Source organism: Ananas comosus, linkage group 2 (genome assembly GCF_001540865.1).
Source record: "Ananas comosus cultivar F153 linkage group 2, ASM154086v1, whole genome shotgun sequence".
Classification (NCBI taxonomy): domain Eukaryota; kingdom Viridiplantae; phylum Streptophyta; class Magnoliopsida; order Poales; family Bromeliaceae; genus Ananas; species Ananas comosus.
The window spans coordinates 9,079,173-9,101,414 of NC_033622.1; the positions used below are offsets into that span (position 1 = coordinate 9,079,173).

The following is a 22,242-nucleotide window of genomic DNA, read 5'->3' on the forward strand; positions in this document are numbered from 1 at the left end:
CAAACGAAGCCGAAACGGGGTTTTTCCTCAATTTTTCGACGTAGACCTATCTAAATTCCAATTCGAGTCTCCCAATGTGTCGATTTACGCTCCAATTAAGACTACAAGAGATCAAACCCAAGTTAGATCTCATACTTAACAAATTCTCATTTTTTGACCCTAGGGTTTCTAATCTCCTAAAATCTCCAATTTCCATGGATAATCATGAGGTAATCTAACATATTATCCTCTAGAAACAACAACTAGGAGGAAATTAGCCAAACCCTAGCTCATAATCACATGAACTCACCTCAAGTTCAAGCTTCCTCTTCAATTCCTTACACAAGCCAAGCTTCTTCCTCAAGCAAGTCTTTTTCTCCACAAATCTCCTCTCTTGGAGCAAACCCTAGAGAGAAGAAGAGAGAAAGAGAGAAAGAGAAAAGTGTGAGAAGCTTCTAGAGAGAGAAAGAGAGTTTCTTTTCTTGCGTTGACAAGTGAGGGGAATGAGTACTAGGGCTTCAAACCCATATAAGAAGCTTTCCAATTGACAATTGTACTTAGGCCCCTCACCAAATGACATTTTGGACCAACCCAACCATTCTGCGGGTACGGGGTCTGGACCTTGCACTCAGGGTCCGGACCCCGAGAGCATTTCCAGTACAATTCTGCTTGAAAATTTTCCAACTTGCTCTCTGAGGTCCCAATACCCTATCCAACCATTCAGAAACATTCGGAACGATTAACAGACCTCACCATAAAGTCCAACACCACACTTCGGTCAATTTGACTGAAGTTCAGTACGACCTACCGAAGTTTCGGTATATTACATTCTCCACCCCTTAAAAATAGCTTTATCCGCAAAACTCGATACCAGACCTTAGCTCATCTACTCAACAAGATGAGGATAGGTCTTTCGCATTGCCTCATCGAGTTCCCAAGTGGCTTCACACCTCACATGATTGCACCACTGGACTTTTACATACGAAATTGTACGATTTCGCAATTTCTTCTCTTCTCGAGCATGAATGCACACTGGATACTCCTCATAGGTCATATCCTCGAGCAACTCTACCGGCTCATATTCCAAAATATGAGAAGAATTGCGGATATACTTGCGGAGATTAGACATGTGAAACACGTTGTGAACTCCCACAAGCCTCGGTGGTAATTCAACTCTATACGCTACCGCACCCACGCGCTCCAAGGCCTCAAATGGTCCAACGTATCGGGGACTAAGCTTTCCCCGAATACCAAATCGCTTCACACCACACATGGGTGATACCTTTAGGAAAACGCGGTCTCCTACCGCGAACTCTAGATCCTTCCAACGCTTATTAGCATAACTCTGTTGTCGAGTTTGCACCGTCAAGAGTCATTGGCGAGCCAGGCGAACTTTCTCTTCCGTCTCCCGCAACACGTCCAGACCGAGGGTGACTCTCTCACCCACCTCACTCCAATAAACAGGGGACCGACATTTCCTTCCATAAAGAGCCTCGAATGGCGCCATCGCAATACTCTCTTGATAGCTGTTATTATATGTGAACTCGGCCATCGGCAAGTAATCGTGCCATCCACGCTTGTAATCAAGTACACACGCTCGAAGCATGTCCTTAAGAATTTGTATCATCCTTTCCGATTGACCATCACTTTCAGGATTATTGGTGTATATATTCAAAAAATAGAGATTAGCTACAAAATAATTTAAAAAATATCAACGAGTCGATCAAGCCGAGGCACGGATATCTTGCTCTCTTTAAGGAGATTCAAGCCCTCTGCGGTTGGCAAAGCCTTTGAACTAATGCAGTAGAGCACTGACTTGTCCCTTCCAGGATACAACGGCTCGACCCTCGTTGTGTGGCTTCACAAACTCTGCACAAGTAGATGAGCCCAAAGCTCCACCAAAAGAAACACCTTTCTTTAACCTTATCTCTCTCAAGTAGAATAGAAATAGCTTTGTTGTCTTTGTTTAGTTGTGTTAAAGTGAAAAGAGAAGCCTCTGTATATAGGCTCAAAAGTATAAGTTACAAAAGTATCAAACCCATAGGTTACATAGTTAGTGCTATAGGAGTTTACGAAAGCATAGGTTAGGTTTCAATCAAAGTAGAGTTATGAAGTAACTTGCATTCCTCCATGAATGCAAGAGTATAAGTTATCAAAAGGTTACTAAAATCATATTAATAATAAAATGTAACAACATTCCCCCACTTATTTTATTATTAAAAATATATGAGAGTTTGATGGCCAAAGAGAGATCATTATACATAATGAAGGTGTGCTCTGCATTGAACCTTCACTTAGTGAAACAGTAATCTCTACTCCAGAGCCAGAGTGGTCTCAGACTTGAACTTTGGCTGCTTAGGGGAAATAGAAAGTTCCTGCTCACATATAACAATCCAGGTGTTAACATGAGCTTTAATAGCTAGCACGTTACGGCCCTGTGCTGATCGTGATTTTCATGAGCATATTTGAGAATAAGCTCGTTCCCATAGGAAGCGGCCCCACTTCCATGCTCACATAGGTGAAATCCATCAAGGGTGCTCTTGTAATTCTGACACCCTACTCATAAGAGCCACAGATTTCACTAAGAGCAAAAGCTCAAAAATCTTTTCATTACAAGATGAATGCACCCATACCATAGGGATAGGTAAAGATGTGATCACATAGATCTATATATTGTGCATTCTTTACGACCACCATATGATTCGTTTTTCCCATTGAACCCAATTTTCAGGATCTCTGATCATCGGGTTGGGTATCCTCATACGTGGTTCATGACATTATGGGCTTCAACCCTATCCCCCTCGATGTGCTCCAGATCCTTTCTCTTCCCAAGGCCTTGGTTAATGGATCTGCCAGATTATTAGTAGATTTAATATAATCTATACTGATAATTCCATTATTCATATATGATCTCACAGTACTGTGTTTTCTTCTCACGGATCTGGATTTACCGTTATAATAACGATTTCTTACTCTACCAATAGCAGCAATGCTATCACAGTGTATTAACACTGATGGAACTGATTTTTCCACAAATGGAATCTCAAACAATAAGTCTCTCAACCAACTAACTTCCTGACTAGCTGAAGCTAAGGCAATAAGTTCTGCTTCCATAGTTGAGTTAGCAATGATAGTTTGCTTTTTAGATTTCCAACATATAGCACCACCTGCTAAAGTAAAAATATAACCAGTGGTAGAGAGAGAATCACCTTATAGGGTATTCCAGTCAGCATCACTGTAACCCTCAATCACAGCAGGATACTTCCCATAAAACAAGCCATAAGTTTTGGTACCAACGAGATATCTCATCACACGTTCCATGGCATGCCAATGCTCTGTACCCGACTTGCTTGTAAATCTACTAAGTATCCCTACTGCGTACGGAATATCAGGTCTCGTACAATCAGTCGCAACCTGCAAGCTCCCAATCATACTAGCATATTTCTTTTGATTCAAAATTTTATTTTCACCTTTAATAGGAAATAAGTGAACACTCGAATCAGAAGGTGTAGTCACATGCTTGCAATTAAGAAAGTTGTACTTTCTTAAAATTTTCTCAACATAATGCGACTGATCAAGGAAGATTCCATCTGGTGTTTTGGTAATTTTCATATATACCCAAAATATAGTTAGCCTCACCAAGATCTTTCATTTCAAAATAATGATTTAGCATACTTTTTGTCTCATTTATAACATTTAAGTTAGAACCAAAAATTAGCAAATCATCCACATAAAAGCTAATAATAACATGCAACTTTTCAAAAGTTTTGTAATAGATGCACTTATCACACTCGTTTAATTTAAAGCTATTCTCAATCATGCAAGAATCAAAATGTTCATGCCACTGTCTAGGTGCCTACCTTAAGCCATGAAGGGATTTATTTAGCTTGTACACTTTGTTTTCTTGCCCAGGCTCAATGAACCCCTCAAGTTGGTCTATATAAATTTCCTCATCTAGGTCACCATTTAGAAAGGCAGTCTTTACATCCATCTGATGAATATGTAAGTCATGAATTGCAGCAATAGCAATCAGAACTCTAATGGATGTCACCCTTGTAACCAGAGAAAAGGTATCAAAGAATTCTAAATCTTCTTTTTGTTTATAACCTTTTGCGACAAGTCTAGCTTTATACTTGTCTACAGTCCCATCTGGTTTTAACTTCTTTCTGAGGGCCCATTTACAACCAATTGTTGTACAGCCTGGTGGTAAATCTACTAATTTTCATGTTTTATTAGAAATTAGGGATTCCATCTCATCAGATACAACCTCTTTCCAAAAAATTGAATCATTTGAAGATAAAGCTTCTTGTAAAGAAAGTAGATTTTTTTCAATATTCAAAACAACATAATCATAGCCAAAATATTTTTCTATTCTGTTCCGTTTGCTTCTTCTAGGTTCAAAAATATTTTCTTCTCGATTTTGTACAAAAGAGTTTGAAGAACTCGGTTTATTTGAAACACTTTTAAAATCTTGACCCCCACTATTTTTCGATTTATAAGGAAACTTTTTTTCATGAAAAATAGCATCTCTTGATTCAAAAATTACATTATTTTCAATGTCTAAAAATCTATAGGCTGTACTATTCAAAGCATATCCAAGAAAAACATAAGTGGCAGCTCTAACACCCAATTTGGGTCTTTTAGGGTCTGGTAGCCTTACATATGCTAGACAACCCCACACTTTAAGATATCCCAAATTTGGCTTATACCCTTTCCACAATTCAAAGGGTGTCACCTTAGACTTCTTATGTGGCACGCAATTCAAGATATAACATGCAGTTAAAATCGCTTCGCCCCAAAGGTTTAAGGGTACACCAGTGTCAATTATCATAGCATTTGTTAGCTCAATAAGTGTTCTATTTTTTCACTCAGCTACTCCATTTGAGGCAGCTGAATATGGAGCAGTAGTTTCATGGATAATTCCTAAAGACTGAACAAACGAGTTGAATCCTGTAGATTTATACTCACGACCTCGATCACTTCTAATTCTCTTTATATTTTTACCGAATTGATTTTCTACTTCACGGAGGAAATATTTAAAATTTTCAAAAGCATCACTTTTATTTTTTAATAAATAAACATAAGTATATTTAGAAAAATCATCAATAAAAGTGATAAAATATCTATTTCCTCCACGAGTTAGATTACCTTCAAATTCACAAATATCACTGTGAATTATGTAAGAAAGTGAATTCTCGAAATCTGAGAGTTGTATTTCGTCCAGGACCGACTATTTGTCGAGAGAATACCCTTCGGGGAAGTTAAAGATGTCCAAAGCACAAAGAGTGCCTTGGAGTTGAGTCCACGAGAGCAAATGGTGCAAACTGCATCATTGGGCTGATGTTACTCTCGGGGACCAGTCTCTGGAGGTGAGTGACCGGTTCCATCGGTTGGGTGTAGCGGGGTTGCTTGATGCAACCGGTCCCTGGCAGGGAGGGACCGGTCCCCAAACGTGGTCCCAGCGAGAAATGCCGAAATTTGGCTAAGTCCCGAAAATTTAGCTCTTGGGAACCGGTCTCTCCGAGAGGAACCGGTCTCCCGATGACCGGTCTTTCAGGGAGAGACCGGTTCCCGAACGCGTGTGCCCGAGGGAGGCTCTCGGGGACCGGTCCCAAGTCGGGGAGACCGGTCCCTCCGCGCGAATTCTGCCATGTGAGGGCAGTGCAAGGATGGAAAAGTGGAGGGGTTTAAATGCAAAATGGCCATCATATGAGGGGTGTATATGAAAAATTACCCTCTCTCGCTCTCATTCTCATCCTCTCACTCCCTCTCATCATTCTCCCTCTCTCTCTCTAGAAAGAGAAAAAGCACAAGAAGAACAAGAAGGAGATGAAGGAAAAGGAGAAGAAAAAAAGGAAGAAGAAGAAGAAGGAGATCAAGGAGAAGGCTTTAAACATCTCCCTCTCCCTCTCCTCTTCCCATTGGTGTAGCTCAAGAGGTAAGCTACAAACCCTAGCTTGTAGAACTTAGGGTTTTTGGGTTTTGAGCTTTGGAAATGGGGTCAAATGGACCCCTAGCATCATTGTTGGTAGATCAAAGCTAGAGTTAGGGTTCCAAATTGCAAATGGCAAGATGGAAACCCTAGGGCACCCAAAATGGGGTTTTTGGTAAAGTATGAGATTGATCTCATTTGAGGCCTCGTAAACCTAACTGGTAGGTCACAAAACGCGGGGCGAAGTCGATTTCGCGATTCGACTAGTGGATTGGGAGCTATCGGCAAAATACGGCCGATTTAGCCTTGTCTTGGACCAAGAAGGCCGAGACCTCGTCGTAAGGTTCGCCGAGAAGCGTTTCTAAAGCCTCTACATCGATAAAAGGTGGGCGGTGCCATTCCGAAGCTTTCGAACTCCTTTCTATGTCTTAGATTGCATTTAATCTCATCTCTTACATGTTGCATTGTAGGATTGCATACTAGCTCCATTCCTTATGCTTTCTAATTGATAACTTAGTGTACTTGGAACGCTTGGTAACTTAGATAGGTGAGGATTGGGTTGGAACGTGGATCCTATGATGCGAAAGAAAAGATATGAACCCGATAGGGGTTGGTGACATAGAAAGTAGTGTTTAATGTTAAAGAACAAACGAGTGGCATCCAACTGTTAAAGAATAACGAGTGGCATTAATGTAGTGTAAATGACACTAGAGGTTTGAGAACCTAGGGATAGATGGATCTCTTAGAAAATGCCTTGTGGATAAAGAACTTAGTAAACCTAAGTACCCTCACATTGAGAGATTGTCGATGAGTTATTGAGACATTGACCCTAGTTGTAGGGCATCCTCACTTGGGGAGGATTTGATTGGGTTGTTGACCCTAGTTGTAGGGCATCCTCACTGGAGAGGATTTGATTGGGTTGTTGACCCTAGTTGTAGTGCATCCTCACTTGGAGAGGATTTGATTGGGTTGTTGACCCTAGTTGTAGGGTATCCTCACTTGGAGAGGATAGATCTAGCTCACTGTCTGCTTTTGGGGTGGTATAGCCATCCATATCCCCACATGGAGGGGATTGTCGTCGAGTACTCCGGAGTGTCAGGCGATTAGGACCACTTAGAGGTCCGGACCACATGGAGGTCCGCAGACGGTCCCGGGCTTGGGTGCACTTGGAACTCCCTCCCCACTTTGGGATTGAAAGGTGAGTTATTGGCGAACCCAAGGGCTTCGCCACAGATTGGGTAAAAGAACAGTGAACAATGTCATTGAACATTATTATTCGAACATGGATCGAATTTGTTAGCATGATATTAAACCTTTGCCATATGATGCATGCATTCATTACACATGATTATGGGCATAGTAGCATAGTAGCATAGTTTTCCTACTATCGCATTTACAGCTTTCAGATATCTATCTATCTATCTATCTGTTGTTGCTTGTGCCCACTTGGGCATAGTGGGGAGATCGGCAGAGTCGGCGGCCGAGCCCACTGAGAACTATGGAAGATAGTTCTCACCCCACTCTATTTCCAGTGGTAGGTACAGGGCTGCCGAGAGAGGACCGCGGCAAGGGCATCGCGCCCGACCAGTGAGACCGTGGTAGTATAGTAGCTTTCCTTTTTGCATTAGCACACCTATGTACTGAGAGAGATTCATTATAGGTGAGGATTTGGAGAGCTATATATTTTGGATGAATGATGTAATCAGTTAAAGAAAATGATGTAAATAAAAAAGGATGAACTATGGCAATAGTTAGCAAAGTACTCTCTTTATTTCACATGTTATTCCTGTGGATTACTTGCTCTTGTAGTTGTTGGCACTATTTGTGCCCCGTTGAATGTGTATGTTTAGAATTTAAATTCCTGGAAAATTCTTGTACACATTCTTGTTGTGAGCCTTGGGCGGACAGGGGAGGTGCTGTTCGTTCGGCGGTCCGCTCGCCACGCGCGAATTGTGCCAAATTGGTAGTGGTTTCGGGGCGGGGCGTGACAAATTAGCTCAACTAATTCGGTACTTCTTTCAATACTTTTATGAGGTCGTTTAGTGATTTTTGACTTACTACATGTTTCACATTTGTCAAAATCACTATTCAGTCTGGGAATTAATCCTAAACTACTCATCAAGCTAACATATCTGCTGTTAATATGACACAAACGAGCATGCCAAAAATTCACAGAAGAAAGTATATAAGCAGAAGTAGATGATGCTTTATTCTCAATGCTTAGTTTAAACATTCCGTCGCATGCATAACCTTTACCTACAATCTTTTCATTCTTTGAAATCACATACTGATCAGACTCGATGGTCTGTTTGAAACCAGCTTTATTAAGAAGAAAACTTGACATCAAGTTATTCCTAATCGAGGATGTATATAACACATCTTTCAAGATAAGCACCCTTGCAGAAGAAAATTTTAACTCGATCTCACCACTTCCTAAAACTTCAGAAGTATGCGAATCACAAAGCATAATACTTCTTGGTTGTTCATAGGGAGTATATATTTTAAACCAAGTCTCATTATCACAGACATGCCTATTGGCACCAGAGTCTGCCCACCATCCTTCAGCATTCTCCACTAAGCATATGTCTGTTATCATCACCACAAGTGGCTCCTCGGTAACATTAGCTTGAGATAAAGCTTTATGTTTCCGGTATTTGCAAGTTCGAGCAATATGCCCACTTTTGCCACAGACATAGCAAACTATATTTTTCACATAAGAAGGAGGTCCTTGGTCATTTTTCTTAAAGTGAGGTCTATCACTGTTCTTTCTAATTTTCTTCTTAGGCTTCAAGTATGTATTTCTAGAACGATTGTTATTAGGTAAAGTATTAGAAGATACTAAGTTTACTTTAGTGGCGCTAGCTTCATTCTCTTTTGCTTCAAGTGCATCTTGGCCTCTTGCCTCCTCTTCCACGCGAATGCGTGCAATTAATGTCTCAAGAGACATCTCCTTTTGCTTATGTCGAAGGGTCTTTTGGAATTCCCTTCATGATGGTGGTAGCTTGTCGATGATCCCTAATACGATCAAGTTATCTCCAAACTTGACTCCTTCAGATTGAACTTCATGAGCGATCATCTGAAAGTCTTGAACTTGCTCTACCACGGACTTTCCTTCGACCATCAGGTAACGAAAGAAGTGGCTAACAGCATACTTCTTTGCACCAGCTTGCTCTGTATCATATTTAAGCTGCAATGCCTTCCAAATCTTCTTTGCAGAGGAGTAAGTGTTTTCATAATAATCATAAAACTAATCTGAAAGGCAGTTAAGAAGATAATACCGACAGTTATGCTCATCCTTCTCGTATTTTCAGTTTTCTCGTAGTGTTCGAGAAATTCGTCTTCATTCATATCGTCGGTATTCATTTTCTTTGGGTTCTTCTCCGTGAGAATATATGCAACTTTAAGTAAATTAAGGTAGAATAACACTTTTCCTTTCCACCTCTTGAAGTAGCTTCCGTTGAAGCGGAAGGGCTTGTTGAGATCTCCGGCAGTATCGTTGAACTTTTCACGTGTAGCCTCCATTCTTGAATCTTCTAAAATTGTTGGTGTATATATTCAAAAAATAGAGGTTAGTTACAAAATAATTTAAAAAATATCAACGAGTTGATCAAGCCGAGGCACGGATATCTCGCTCTCTTTAAGGAGATTCAAGCCCTCTGCGGTTGGCAAAGCCTTTGAACCGATGCAGCAGAGCACTGACTTGTCCCCTCCAGGATACAACGGCTCGACCCTCGTCGTGTGGCTTCACCAACTCTGCACAAGTAGATGAGCCCAAAGCTTGTAACACACTGGACCTTTGCAAATTGCGAGGTTCGAGTGATTGGTCGTGTTCTGAGCTTTTCCAGATTTCCTGGAAGGTCGTTGACTGTGTTCCGACCTATGGCACGTGTCCCGAGAAGTGTGGTACAAAGCCTTGCACCAAAACCCAAAAATTTGGATTTTGGTCAGCTCTCGGATTGGCTGTCTGGCGGGCTTGTACCGGTACAAGGTTGGGCCTGTACCGGTACAGAGCCGCGAACTCGCAAACCCGAGCCTCGGGTTTGCATTTTCGCAGGTCTTGTACCGGTACAAGGGTGGTCTTGTACCGGTACAATGATTGATGGTTGTACCGGTACAACCATTGGGCCTGTACCGGTACAGTGCCGCTGGACCGCGCACCCGAGCCTCTGTTTTGGATTTTCGTAGCTCTTGTACCGGTACAAGATCCCGTGTACCGGTACAAGGAGGCAGAATTTGCACAGTTCGAACTGCAGGGGTGTTTTTGCGTTTGTGGGTCTCTTATATCAGCACCCACGTCTCTAGGGCCTTTCTTTGAGCTCTCCACTGCAGGGAAAAAGGTAGGGCACCTCTCCCCTTCAACCCTTTTGGATTTGATCCCATTTTAGCTTGGATTTTGATGGTTTTTCCCTCTCTTTTGTCTCTTGGAGCCATTTCCACCATTTTTGAAGCTTGGAGCTTGGGTTTGGAGTTTGATTGAGGGAAGATACTTGAAGTTTGAGAACTTTGAGCTGAGTTTGAGGCTTCTAAGAGGTAAGTGGCAAGATCCTTTCCTCTAATTTTGGTTTTTGAAGGTTTCATTGAGATGAAATCCTAGATTTGGGATTTTAGGGTTTATTTTAGGCATTTTCGTTTTAGGGCTTTTGAAGCTCAATTGGTTGCATTAGAACCTTCTTAGGGCTTGGATTGGAAGGGTTCTAGCTCTCTTTTGGAGCTTAGGAGAAGATTTCTACTCTTGAGGTGAGTTTAGGCCCTTTTGCTTCTAGGTTAAAGATCGAGCTTATTGCTCTTCGTATCGATTGGATGACACTATTTTTGATGTTCCTAGGGTGCTAGGAAGCTAGTGGATACCTCCATCGAAGCAAGTGAAAAGCTTCGTTGCCGTCGGTGGGTTTGACCTAGCCTATCATATGAGAAATCCTCATATTTGGTGAAAAGTGTTTCGTATACTATTAATTCATGCATGTTCATGCTATACACATTTGTTATGATTTTTAGGATGCTTAAAATGCCCATGTCATATGTGATGAAACTTTGCACCTCTATGTAGTAGAGAGTTGCTTGAGAGAGAGAGTTGGTTGCATTTAGCATTCTATATGAGTTTTGGTTTCATGCTTCCATAGAGTATATGAGCTATGATCCATGCATTCAAACATAAGTTTAATTGAGACATGAAAGATAACAATTGCTATATATATAGGCATTGAACTTGATATCATGTGAATTAGAGAGCTAATGTCATCAAGCGGCATTGAGCTCAGGACATGTGTGAACCTAGTGGATAGGGTCATTGAGGAATGTGAAACACGCTTAATCATCAAATGTCTAAGTGTCATAAAGGGGCACTAGACCTAGAGAATGTTAAAACTTCACATTATGACTTGGAACTAGACCTTCGGGATGCTAGCGACTATACCATGTGAGAGACATGAGGATTGGGTACTTGAGACAGTGACCTTGCTTGTTTGCCATTTGTGCTCATTCGCACATGCTTGTGAGGGTCGCTCCCCACAAGCCGGCACTCCGGAGTTAGCCTACGCGACTTATGTTCGCTCGTGCGGTATTGAGAAGCCTACGGGGTCGAGTGGGACAGACACATTCCAAGAGTAGGGATGTTGGGCTACCACAGGCACTTAGGCGGCACAAGCTGGACTACCTTGGGTAGGTCCCTAATTGGAAATGGAAATCGACACGGTTTGATAATGAAGGATCACTACTAGATAGGCTTAGTAGTTGGATTACATTTACATGCCTTTAGCATAGTGTGAGATATGTAGTATGCTTGGTTGCCATGATAGAACTTCTACATCATGCATTGATAAAGGTTAACAACATTGAACTAGTGCCATTGGACTGAATTGTAATGATAGATAGATGTACATTTTGGTTGACATCATGCTTACTTGTGACACAGTAGTCTAGCATTTCAGTTATGCTTTCTTTCGGCAGTCTATTTACATGCTTCTTATTGATTATTTTTATTATCGTTGCTTTCCCTTGTTTTTGGGGCCTAGTGGAGCATGAGCTGAGGTCAGTAATTGCCCACTGGGAACTATAAATTATAGTTCTCACGCCCTCTTTTTCTCGATGTTTTTCAGAGCCTTCCACTAAGGGTGAGGCCAGGGACCGCGGGAAGGGAGTTGCTTCGAGCTAGCTTCCTTCGAGGACGATTTGCTAGGTGGTCTACCTCTCGTTGTACTCTGTTTTGGAGAGGTCGAGAGTTTACCTGTGTACTAGAGACCACCATTTTTGTATTAGAGGCTGATACTGTATAACTTATGTTTGCTTTTATGTTTTAGTTATGCTCTATTACTATTAGTATAGATGTTAGAACTTTACTCGCTCTGATATCATTAGTTGTTTGTATTTCACTTCTCTTATTTGTTCCTTCTCTTGCTATTACTTCCGCTTTTCTTGTAGACGCCTTATATGTGTGGACATATGGCGGGTCTGGGCACGCTACCGGGAGGGCCTCCGCCGGTCCCGGGGCGTGACAGTTCAGGAGGTGCAACCCAAGGACATTTGATGGCGAGAACGTCGACCACTGGATTGTTGAGAAGTGGTTGATGCACATGGAGAAGCTTTTTCGAGACACCTTTGTGGAGGAGCGGGACAGAGTTTGGCTCGCCACACACTTTCTCGACGACGAGGCTTACCGTTGGTGGTTGGATATCCAGGACAACCCCAACACCGACTTGGCAGCAATTACTTGGACGCGATTCAAGGAGCTTCTTCTGGCGCATTACTTCCCCACCAGCGTCAAGAGGAAGATGGAGCAGGATTTGCGCAGCTTCCGCCAAGACGAGCGGACAGTGGCCGAGTACGAGAGGGAGTTCTCCCGGCTATTTCATTGTGTACCGTTTGTTGTGAGGGATGATGAGGACAAGGCCCGCATTTTTTAGCGCGGATTGCAGCCTTCTATCTTTCGGTTGGTACAGTCCTCCAACCTCCAGACCTACCGGGAGGTTGTGGATCGAGCATTGATAGTGGAGGCAGGAGCGGCGGATTTGCAGGAGCGACGCGAGGCCCTAGACAAGGGCAAGGGCAAGAGGCCAGCGGCTGAGGGTGCTAGTCAGACGCACTCATGGAGGCCGCCGAGGCATCCCAGGAGCAGGAGCCAGTACGGGGCCAGTCTACTCGGCGATGAGGACCCGATCGTCGCAAGGCTCCCCGCTGCGTGATCTGTGGTGGTCCCCACTACCCGCGACAGTGTTCACGCAGCCGGGGCAGGTGTTTCTTGTGTGGCCAGGAGGGCCACTTCCAGTCGGACTGCCCGAGAGGTTCAGCGCCAGCGCCATCTTCGGCATCTGCACCAGCATCGCCAGGTCCCAGTCAGGGGACATCTTGTGACGCATTGGACCTTGCAAATTGTGGGGTTCGAGTGATTAATTGTGTTCCGAGCTTTTCCAGACTTTCTGGTGGGTCGTTGACAGTGTTCCGACCTATGGTTCGAGTCCCGAGAATTGTGGTTTAAAGCGGTGTACCAAAATTCAAAAAGTTGAATTTTTGGTCAGCTCTCGGGTAGCCTTCAGCAAGCTGTGTACCGGTACGGGCTTGGTGGCTGTACCGATACGGGGTTGATGGCTGTACCGGTACGGGACCGCGTACCGGTACACAGACGATTTTAAGGCAAACCCGAGGCTCGGGTTTGGCCATTTCGTGGGTTGTGTACCGGTACATAAACCCGTGTACCGGTACGCAGTACAGATTTTGGCTGTTTTGTTCGAGGGTGTTTTTGCAATTATTGCAACGCCTATATAAGTCACCCCGGCCCTCATGGCTGCTCTTTTGAGCCCTAGAACTGAGGAGATAAGGTGAGAACTTCTCCCCTTTGATTTCTTCTCTTTTTTTATGGATTTTGGTTGGTTTTGATCTCTTCTCTCTTCTCCACCTTGCTTTTTGTTGGGATTCCACCATTGTTGAAGGCTTGGAGCTGGAAGAGGAGCTTGTTTGAGAGGAGATCTTCAACTCCACTTGGCTTGGAGCTTGGTTTGGGACGTCTTGTGAGGTGAGCACTCATGATCTCTCCTTTAGAGCATGTTTTGGTAGTTTTCCTCTTTGGAAACCCTAGATTTTGAATTCTAGGGCTAGATTTGGGGATTTTCGATTTGAGGGCTTTGGAACCAAATTAATGGGTTTAGAACCTTTGTTTAGGTTAGATTGGAAGGACTCTAACTCCCATTTGGAGATCGAGAGAGCTTCCTTCGCAACCGGTGAGTTTTCCCTAACCCTAGCTTGAGTTGGTTAATGATTGAACTTAGCGTCATTCGTTTCGACTAGATGACACTTGTTTTCATACCTTTAGGATACTAGGAGTGTGGTGGACGCCTTCGTCGTGGCAAACGAAAGCTTTCGTTGACGACGGTGGGTTTGGCTTCGTGGAAATTGGGCGAAATGGCCTCTATGCTCTTTCTAGTTGTTGTAAAATATTTTTAAATTCATTTCTATGCTAAATGGAATTTATATGAATTTTAGAGCACTTAAAATGCATGCCTTGTGTATTTTGAAAATTTCACTATATAGTAGAGCTATATGAGTAGAATGCATGCATATGGGAAAGTGTTTATTTGCAAGTGGAAAATACATCATTTATGAGGATTATGACTTGGAATATGTACTTTGGAATATAGTTGCCATGCTCTGGCATAGAGAACAAGAGTGTCATCAAGGGGCACTTGAAACTAGTAAACTATGAAACTGCAACATAGAGACATATTGATAGGCCACTACTTACCCGCTACATTCCATGTTAGAGACATGACGACATAGGGATAGGCCATTGAGATACTTGACACATTCTATGTTATTAGACATGAGGACTTGGTACTTGCGACAGATCGTTTGACTACTTGCCATTGTGCTCATTCGCACATGCTTGTGAGGGTCGCTCCCTATAAGCGGGCACTCCGGAGATAGCCATCGCGATTCATATTCGCCGTGCGGGATTGGGCGCCGAAGTGGATTGCCGTGGGACAGGCTCATTCCTATGGTGGGGATGATGACTACCGCAGAGCCATTAGGCTCGGCACCGGCCAGACAGCCTATGTAGCACACTGGACCTTTGCAAATTGCGAGGTTCGAGTGTTTGATCTGTATGTCGAGCCATCTCAGACTTTCTGAAGGGTCGTAGACAGTGTTCCGATCTATGGCTCGCATCCCGAGAATTGAGGGTTTAAACCTGTACCAAAATCCCAAAAGGTTGGATTGTTGGAGTACTCTCGGATTAGCCTCAGCTAGGCTGTGTACCGGTACAGCCTTGATGGTTGTACCGGTACAGAATTTGTACCGGTACGCCTTGATGGTTGTACCGGTACACATTAGATTTTCTGCCAACCCGAGGCTCGGGTTGGGCAGTTTCGCAGGAGGTGTACCGGTACACTTTCCCGTGTACCGGTACACAATGCAGATTCTGGGCTGTTTCGTGGGGGGTGTTTTTGCAATTGTTGCAACCTCTATTTAAGCACACCCCAGCCCCCTTGTGAGATCTTTTGAGCCCTAGACCAGTGGAGAACAGGTGAGAACTCCTCCCCTTTGGATTCTTCTCCATTTTTGATGGTTTTCTTTATGGGTTTTGATCTCGTTTCTCCTCTCTTTCTTGCTTTTGTGGGTTTTCCACCATTGGAGAAGCTTGAGATCTTGGTTGGAGCTTCTTTGGAGATCAACCTTCAACCCTAGGGAACTTGGAGCTTGGTTTTGAGCTTTTTGTGAGGTTAGTAAGCCTAATCTCTTCTTTGGATTAAGTTTTGGTAGCTTCTACTAGATCAAACCCTAGAGTTTGCATATTAGGGTTAAAAATGGGGATTTTTGATTTGAGGGCTTTGGAACCAAATTGATTGGTTTAGAACTTTGATTTAGGTTGGATTTGAAGGAATCTAACTCCCTTTTGGAGATCGAGAGAGATTCTTTAGCTTTCGGTGAGTTTTCTCCAACCTAGCTATAGAAGCTTAATGATTGAGCTTAGTGTCGTTCGTTTCGGTTAGGTGACACTTGTTTTCATACCTCTAGGGTACTAGGAGGCTAGAGGACACCTTCGTCGGAGCAAACGAAGGGCTTCGTCTACCGTTGGTGGGTTTGACTTCATGAAAATCGGGCAAAATGGCCCCTATGCCTTCTAAACTTTTGTAAAGTATTTTTGAATGTAAATTCATGCTAAATATGACTTATGTGAATTTTAGAACACTTAACATGCATGCCTCATATATCGTAAAGTTTGTACTCTATATAGTAGAGCTATATATGTAGATTACATGCATTGTGGATAGTGCTTGGTTTTGCAAGTTGAGAACATGTCTCCATGTTAGAGTTGAGTGAATTATACATAATGAACATATTAATGCCATGCTTGGAACTCGTTGAACAAAAGTGTCATTAAAGGGCACTTGAAACTAGTAAACTATTAAACTGCAACGTAGAGACATGTTGATAGGCCACTAAATATCTGCTACATTCCATGTTAGAGACATGATGACATAGAGATAGGCTATTGAGATACTCGATATATTCCAAGTTGTTAGACATGAGGACTTGGTTCTTGAGACGGATCATGCTTGCTTGCCATTTGTGCTCATTCGCACATGCTTGTAAGGGTCGCTCCCGCCGGCACTCCGGAGATAGCCATCGCGACACATGCTCGCCGTGCGGAATTGGGCGCCGAAGTGGATCGCCGTGGAGGAGGCTCATCCCTAGAGTGGGGATGTTGACTACCACGGGGCCATTAGGCACGGCGCAGGCCAGACAGCCTTCGGGTGGGTCTTACATGATTGGGACTTAGTGACAGAACGTGCTATGTGAACTTTAAATCTATTAAAGTGGACTTGGACTAGAATAGTAAACAATGACACCTTTGCTATTTTTGCATTGAGGACATCGGTTTAGTGGCATTTCTATGCTTACGCATATCATACACATCCATGTACATTCATGATATTGTTGCTTTATTACATATGCAAATCATTCTAAGTAGAGACTGTATGTTACAGCAAGTTATATTTTACTTACCTTTCGCATTACCTTATTGTTGGTCACTGACATCTCTATGGTAGCTTTTGGGCCTTGTGGCGCAGTTCACTGAAGTCAGTAATTGCCCACTGGGAACTATTTTTAATAGTTCTCACGCCCCTGTTTCATGGTTTACTTTTCAGAGCCTTCGGCACCGGCGGAGGCACGGGATTGCGGCAAGGGGATCGCTTAGCTAGCTAGCGAGGAGCGGTTCTTTGCCTAGGTGGTTGCTCTTTCTTTTTATAGTTAAGAGATTTTGTATCCATGTGTAGAGACCACCTATGTACCTATTTTTAGCACTTGTATTTGGGATTTCCTATTGTATTTACTTTATATTTTTTTTAGTGGATTTATAGTTTTATCCTTATCCCTTGTGGTAGCATTTAGACTTTGATCATGCTCTGATACTCCTAGATGTCTTTCATTATTGCTTTTCTTATTGTTGTTTTTAGACGCCTTATATGTTTTAGACGTATGGCGGGTCTGGGCACGTGCCGGGCAGGCTTCCGCTGGGTCCCGGGGCGTGACAGCCTACGGGTGGGTCTCAGGGCCATAGACAGCCTTCGGGTGGGTCTCTTCAGATTTGACTTTGAGTATTCATTATGACATGTGGACAGATGATGACTTAGTGTACTACTTGGACATTGNCGTTGCATCTCATTCTGCAATGACGGTTGATGCGTAATTGCTGTAGCCAGATTTTCCACCGACTTTCTACTAAGTGCATCAGCCACTACGTTGGCTTTTCCCAGGTGGTATAGAATAGTTACATCGTAGTCCTTTAACAATTCCAACCACCGCCGCTGCCGCATATTCAGCTCCTTCTGGGTGAACAAGTACTTGAGGCTTTTATGATCTGTGTAAACCTCACAGTGCTCACCACATAGATAATACCTCCATAACTTCAACCGAATATCACCGCGGCTAGCTTAAGGTCGTGTATAGGGTAGTTCTTCTCGAAGCTCTTCAGTTGGCAAGAAGGATAAGGAATAACTCGCCCGCTTTGCATTAGAATACAACCAAGACCACTATATGAAGCATCACTATACACTACAAAACTCTCCCCCAAGAATCGGTAGAGCGAGTACCGGGTTCGAAGTCAACTTTTCTTTCAACTCCTTAAAACTCCGATCGCAATCGTCGCTTCATACATACTTTGTTCCTTTGTGCGTGAGGCGCGTCAGTGGAGTAGTCATTTTGGCAAACCCCTCCACGAACCGCCGATAGTAACCCGCAAGACCAAGGAAACTGCGGATCTCCGCGACATTCGTCGGATGAGGACAATCTTTAATCGCCTCAACGTTCTTTGGATAAACCGAGACACCACTCCCGGAAATCACATGGCTTAAGAAGGCGACCTCACGTAGCCAAAAGTCGCACTTTTTCAGCTTAGTATAAAGCTTTTCTTTTCGAGAATTTGCATCACGGTCCTCAAATGCTCCTCGTGCTCTTCATCACTCCGAGAATAGACCAATAAGTCATCGATGAATACCACGACACATCGATCCAACAACGGTCGGAAGACCCGATTCATTAGGTCCATAAATGCTGCAAGGACATTGGTAAGCCTAAACGGTATTACCGTAAACTCATAATGGCCATAACACGTACGAAACGCCATTTTATACGCGTCATCCGGCTTGATCTTCAACTGGTGGTACCCCGACTGGAGATCAATCTTCGAATATACCCGGGACCCTTGCAATTGGTCGAACAGATCATCAATTCTAGGCAACGGGTATTTGTTCTTGATCGTTACTTTGTTCAGCTCGCGATAATCCACGCAAAGCCGAAGCGTTCCATCCTTCTTTTTCACAAACAGCACAGGGGCTCCCCACGGTGATACACTCGGCTTCACAAAGCCTTTGTCGACCAGACCTTACAATTGAGCTTTCAGCTCTCTTAACTCTGCCGATGCTATTCTACACGGAGCCTTAAAAATTGGCGCCATCCCGGGAACCAAGTCAATAACAAACTCAATCTCCCGGTCCGGTGGTAATCCCGGTAACTCCGCCGAAAACACATCCGGGAATTCACATGCTATCGGAATATCCCTAAGTGCTGGGAGCTCCCTTTGAGTCTCCACTACCGTCGCCAAGTAGGCCACGCGTCCGCCTTTGATCAACTTCCTCGCTCTCGACGCTGACACTATCGCTACGAAGCGCGAGCTTTTGCACACACAGTAAACCACTTCCTCCTGATTAAGCTCACGAAAAGTGATCACCTTGCCATCGCAATAAATGATGGCATAATACTTCAAGAGCCAATCAATCCCAAGAATAATGTCGAAGCCTTTCATCCGGCTCAACACAAGCAAGTCTGCCGGCATAATCCAATCGCCAATTTGCACTGGACAAGCCGTGCACTCCTCCTTGACAATAAAAGTGTGCTCGGGTGCATAGACCCACCAAGCATCCGGACTATCCGAAATTTCTATATCATGAGCTTTGGCGAATAGCATGCTAATGAATGAGTTCGATGCACCAGTGTCAAATAATGCTCTAGCTCTGGTGCTATTAATTAAAACAATACCTGTCACAACATCGTCAGCTACGGCAGGCTCCTCTACTTGGGCAGCAAAAACTCGGCTAGTTGGTGCAGCCCGAGATCCCTCTGGCTAATGCGGTACTGATGAGCATCCAGCCGACATAGCGGGTGGCAGTCTCGCAAGTTGCCTCGGGGTAAACGAAACTGATGCAGCAGTCGGGCAGGCGATGCCCTAGCCGGACAGTCCTGGCTAATGTGTCCACCCTGGCCACACCTAAAACATCTCCCCTCACGCTGTGGGCAGATCGGCGGTCGATGATCACCGCCCCAGATAACACATCAGGTCGGTTCCCAGTTCCTCGACTGCTGCCGTGGATACTGAGGGGGCTTCTTAGGACTCGACCGACCCCCAGCACCACTCGCAGTCCGCTTCTTTCCTTTGCCTCATTCCTTTTCCAGGGACTCGCGTTCCACATGCGCGTAGGCATTGCCGTGCACCGCCCACAACGCCCGATCCAAGACCTCCACAAAGGTCGTGAGCTTAAGGATATGCACTGCCTTATAAATTTCCGACTGAAATCCACGCTCGAACCAATCGGCCCTATCCTTGTCGTCCCGAACCACATCAGAGGCGCAGCCGATGATGTGAGAAAACTCCTACTCATATTCTCCCATCGAGCGATTTTCTTGCCTTAGCTTCCGAAATTGATCCTGAAACTTCTTTTCTTCACTGTCGGGGAAGTAATTTGTGAACATCAATCCCCGAAACTCCTCCCAAACCACAGACGGAAGGTTGGAAGATCGATCTCGCTTCACCCTCTTCCACCATACCTTCGCCGCCCTCTCCAAACGATGCGTGGCGAGATGCACCTTATCTTTCTCCAAGGTGTAAAGATCCTCGAAGAGTGTTTCCGTCAAGTCAATCCATGACTCCACCATCCACGGTTCCACTTTTTTCCCGTCGAACACTGGCGAGTTAAACTTCTTAAACATCACGACGGCCGCGAGTGCACACTCTCTCTCCCCCTCCATTGCCGCACCTCGGGATTTGAGGTACCCGAGCCGGCTGCCACCGCTGCAACTGGTATAGCCGCCGTGGCCACACCTTCAGCCGCACTCGGTATCACGACAGGGGGCGCAGGTCGCTCGACGCCCGCTTTAGCCGTCGCCGTCTGTTGTTGCGCCCAGGCCTCTTGGAGTCGCTTAATTTGCTCTTCCTGGCGTTGCACCGACTCCATTTGTTGTCGCACTATTCCCACAAGTGCAGACACCTGATCACGGAGCTCCCCGTCACCTCTCACTCCGGATTGCTCGGGAGCCGAACTCGGTTCCTCGGGCCCCGACCTCATCCGAGGTCTACCACGAGGCATCGCTTCCTGAAACACAACAACCACATTAGCTACTTGACCCGAAATGATAACATGTCGCTACAACACACCAAACAAAACCAAATCAAGCGAAAGCATTCAAGTGAGTCAATTCTCAGCCCTAGGCATCATGTCGTCGGCCGCCAACATAATCCCTCGTGTTGAGAACAAATATCAACTTAGATTAGTCCCTAATTACCATTAGAGACATACTAAAAACCAATCCAATCCACAAGGCTTTCGCTATAAATCGATTCCACGTCACTCACGTCCCTAGACCCTTAAGGTTTCCATCCTAAGGTTTCCTAGGTCCATCCTAAACTTTCACTTTTCTAGGCTCTGATACTATCTTATCTGTCTCGCCCCGCGACTCCCAATTTGGTCGGCTCGGGTACGTCCACAGACGTTAGACGGACAGCACCTCCCTTGTCCGTCCAAGGCTCCATACAAGTATCAACATATATAACAATTTGCGCAACGAAGATTCAGATATACATGGCTTGCACGAAGGCAAGCAACAACCACAAGTGAAAGTTCTACTACTATTATCACATCCACACATGTATCTTGATTCCATTTAACCAAATACAAGCATAATATAATTTACATCTATTTATACACTTCCATTTCTTTACACTTTTCATCATAACCAAAAGATGAAATAAGGTATCACTAATGCACGGGTATCCGCTACCTAGGGCGCTATGCCCTTGCCGCGATCCCCAACCACCTCGCTCGGGCCAGAATCTAAAAAATGGTGGGGTGAGAACTATAAAAAAGTTTTCAGTGGGTTCAGCTGCCGACCCCGCCAACTTTCCCACTAGGTCTAACCAGGCATAAGTAGAAAAAATCATATAGATAGATAGATAGCCATTTTTAATCAAATGCAGCTACTATGCCTGAGCAAAAATGATAACCAATATATATGATACTCGTGATGCATGCCAATTGCCGTTTCCAATATCCAATCTTCTTGGCTAACCCGTAGATTTAGCCCCAAAACTCACCAACCAAATTCCTACTATCGAGGAGATACTCGCTACAACCCGACGGGACTGTCTTCTGCGGAGATACTCGCTACGACCCAGTGATGACCATTCCGGAGCTCATTGCCTGAGGGAGAGCGACCGCCTTCGAGCATAAGACTTATAGGTGAGTATAATCCAATCCACAACCATAAAGATGTCATGTCCACTAATACCACAATACATAAAGTGTTCCATTTACTAGCATTCACTATGTCCACTAATGCCACCAGGTGCTATTTCAATCATTGTCACGATGTCACCATGTTTGCTACCTTGGCTAGGTTCATGTCTCAATTCATACATCTATAGGGTTCACAAGTGTCCAATGTTCCATTGCCAATTCATATGCATCTTTATACTAAAAGCATGTAAGAAGTACCAACATATTACCATTTAACCCTACAATGCATGAATCCTATATATACACATACATGCTCAAATGGTGACATTAGAT

General features: G+C 44.1%; 1 protein-coding gene across 1 annotated transcript; it reads right to left on the minus strand.

Annotated features, from left to right (window-relative positions):
- On the minus strand, window positions 866-1,252 carry LOC109727380. The gene has a single exon (XM_020257493.1). The coding sequence runs from the start codon at window positions 1,250-1,252 to the stop codon at window positions 866-868; it is 387 nt and encodes a 128-aa protein (XP_020113082.1).

What these genes read in the sequence shown, in the direction of transcription:
- LOC109727380 (XM_020257493.1), bottom strand. Translation starts at nt 1,252, where the DNA reads ATGTGTGGTGTGAAGCGATTTGGTATTCGGGGAAAGCTTAGTCCCCGA.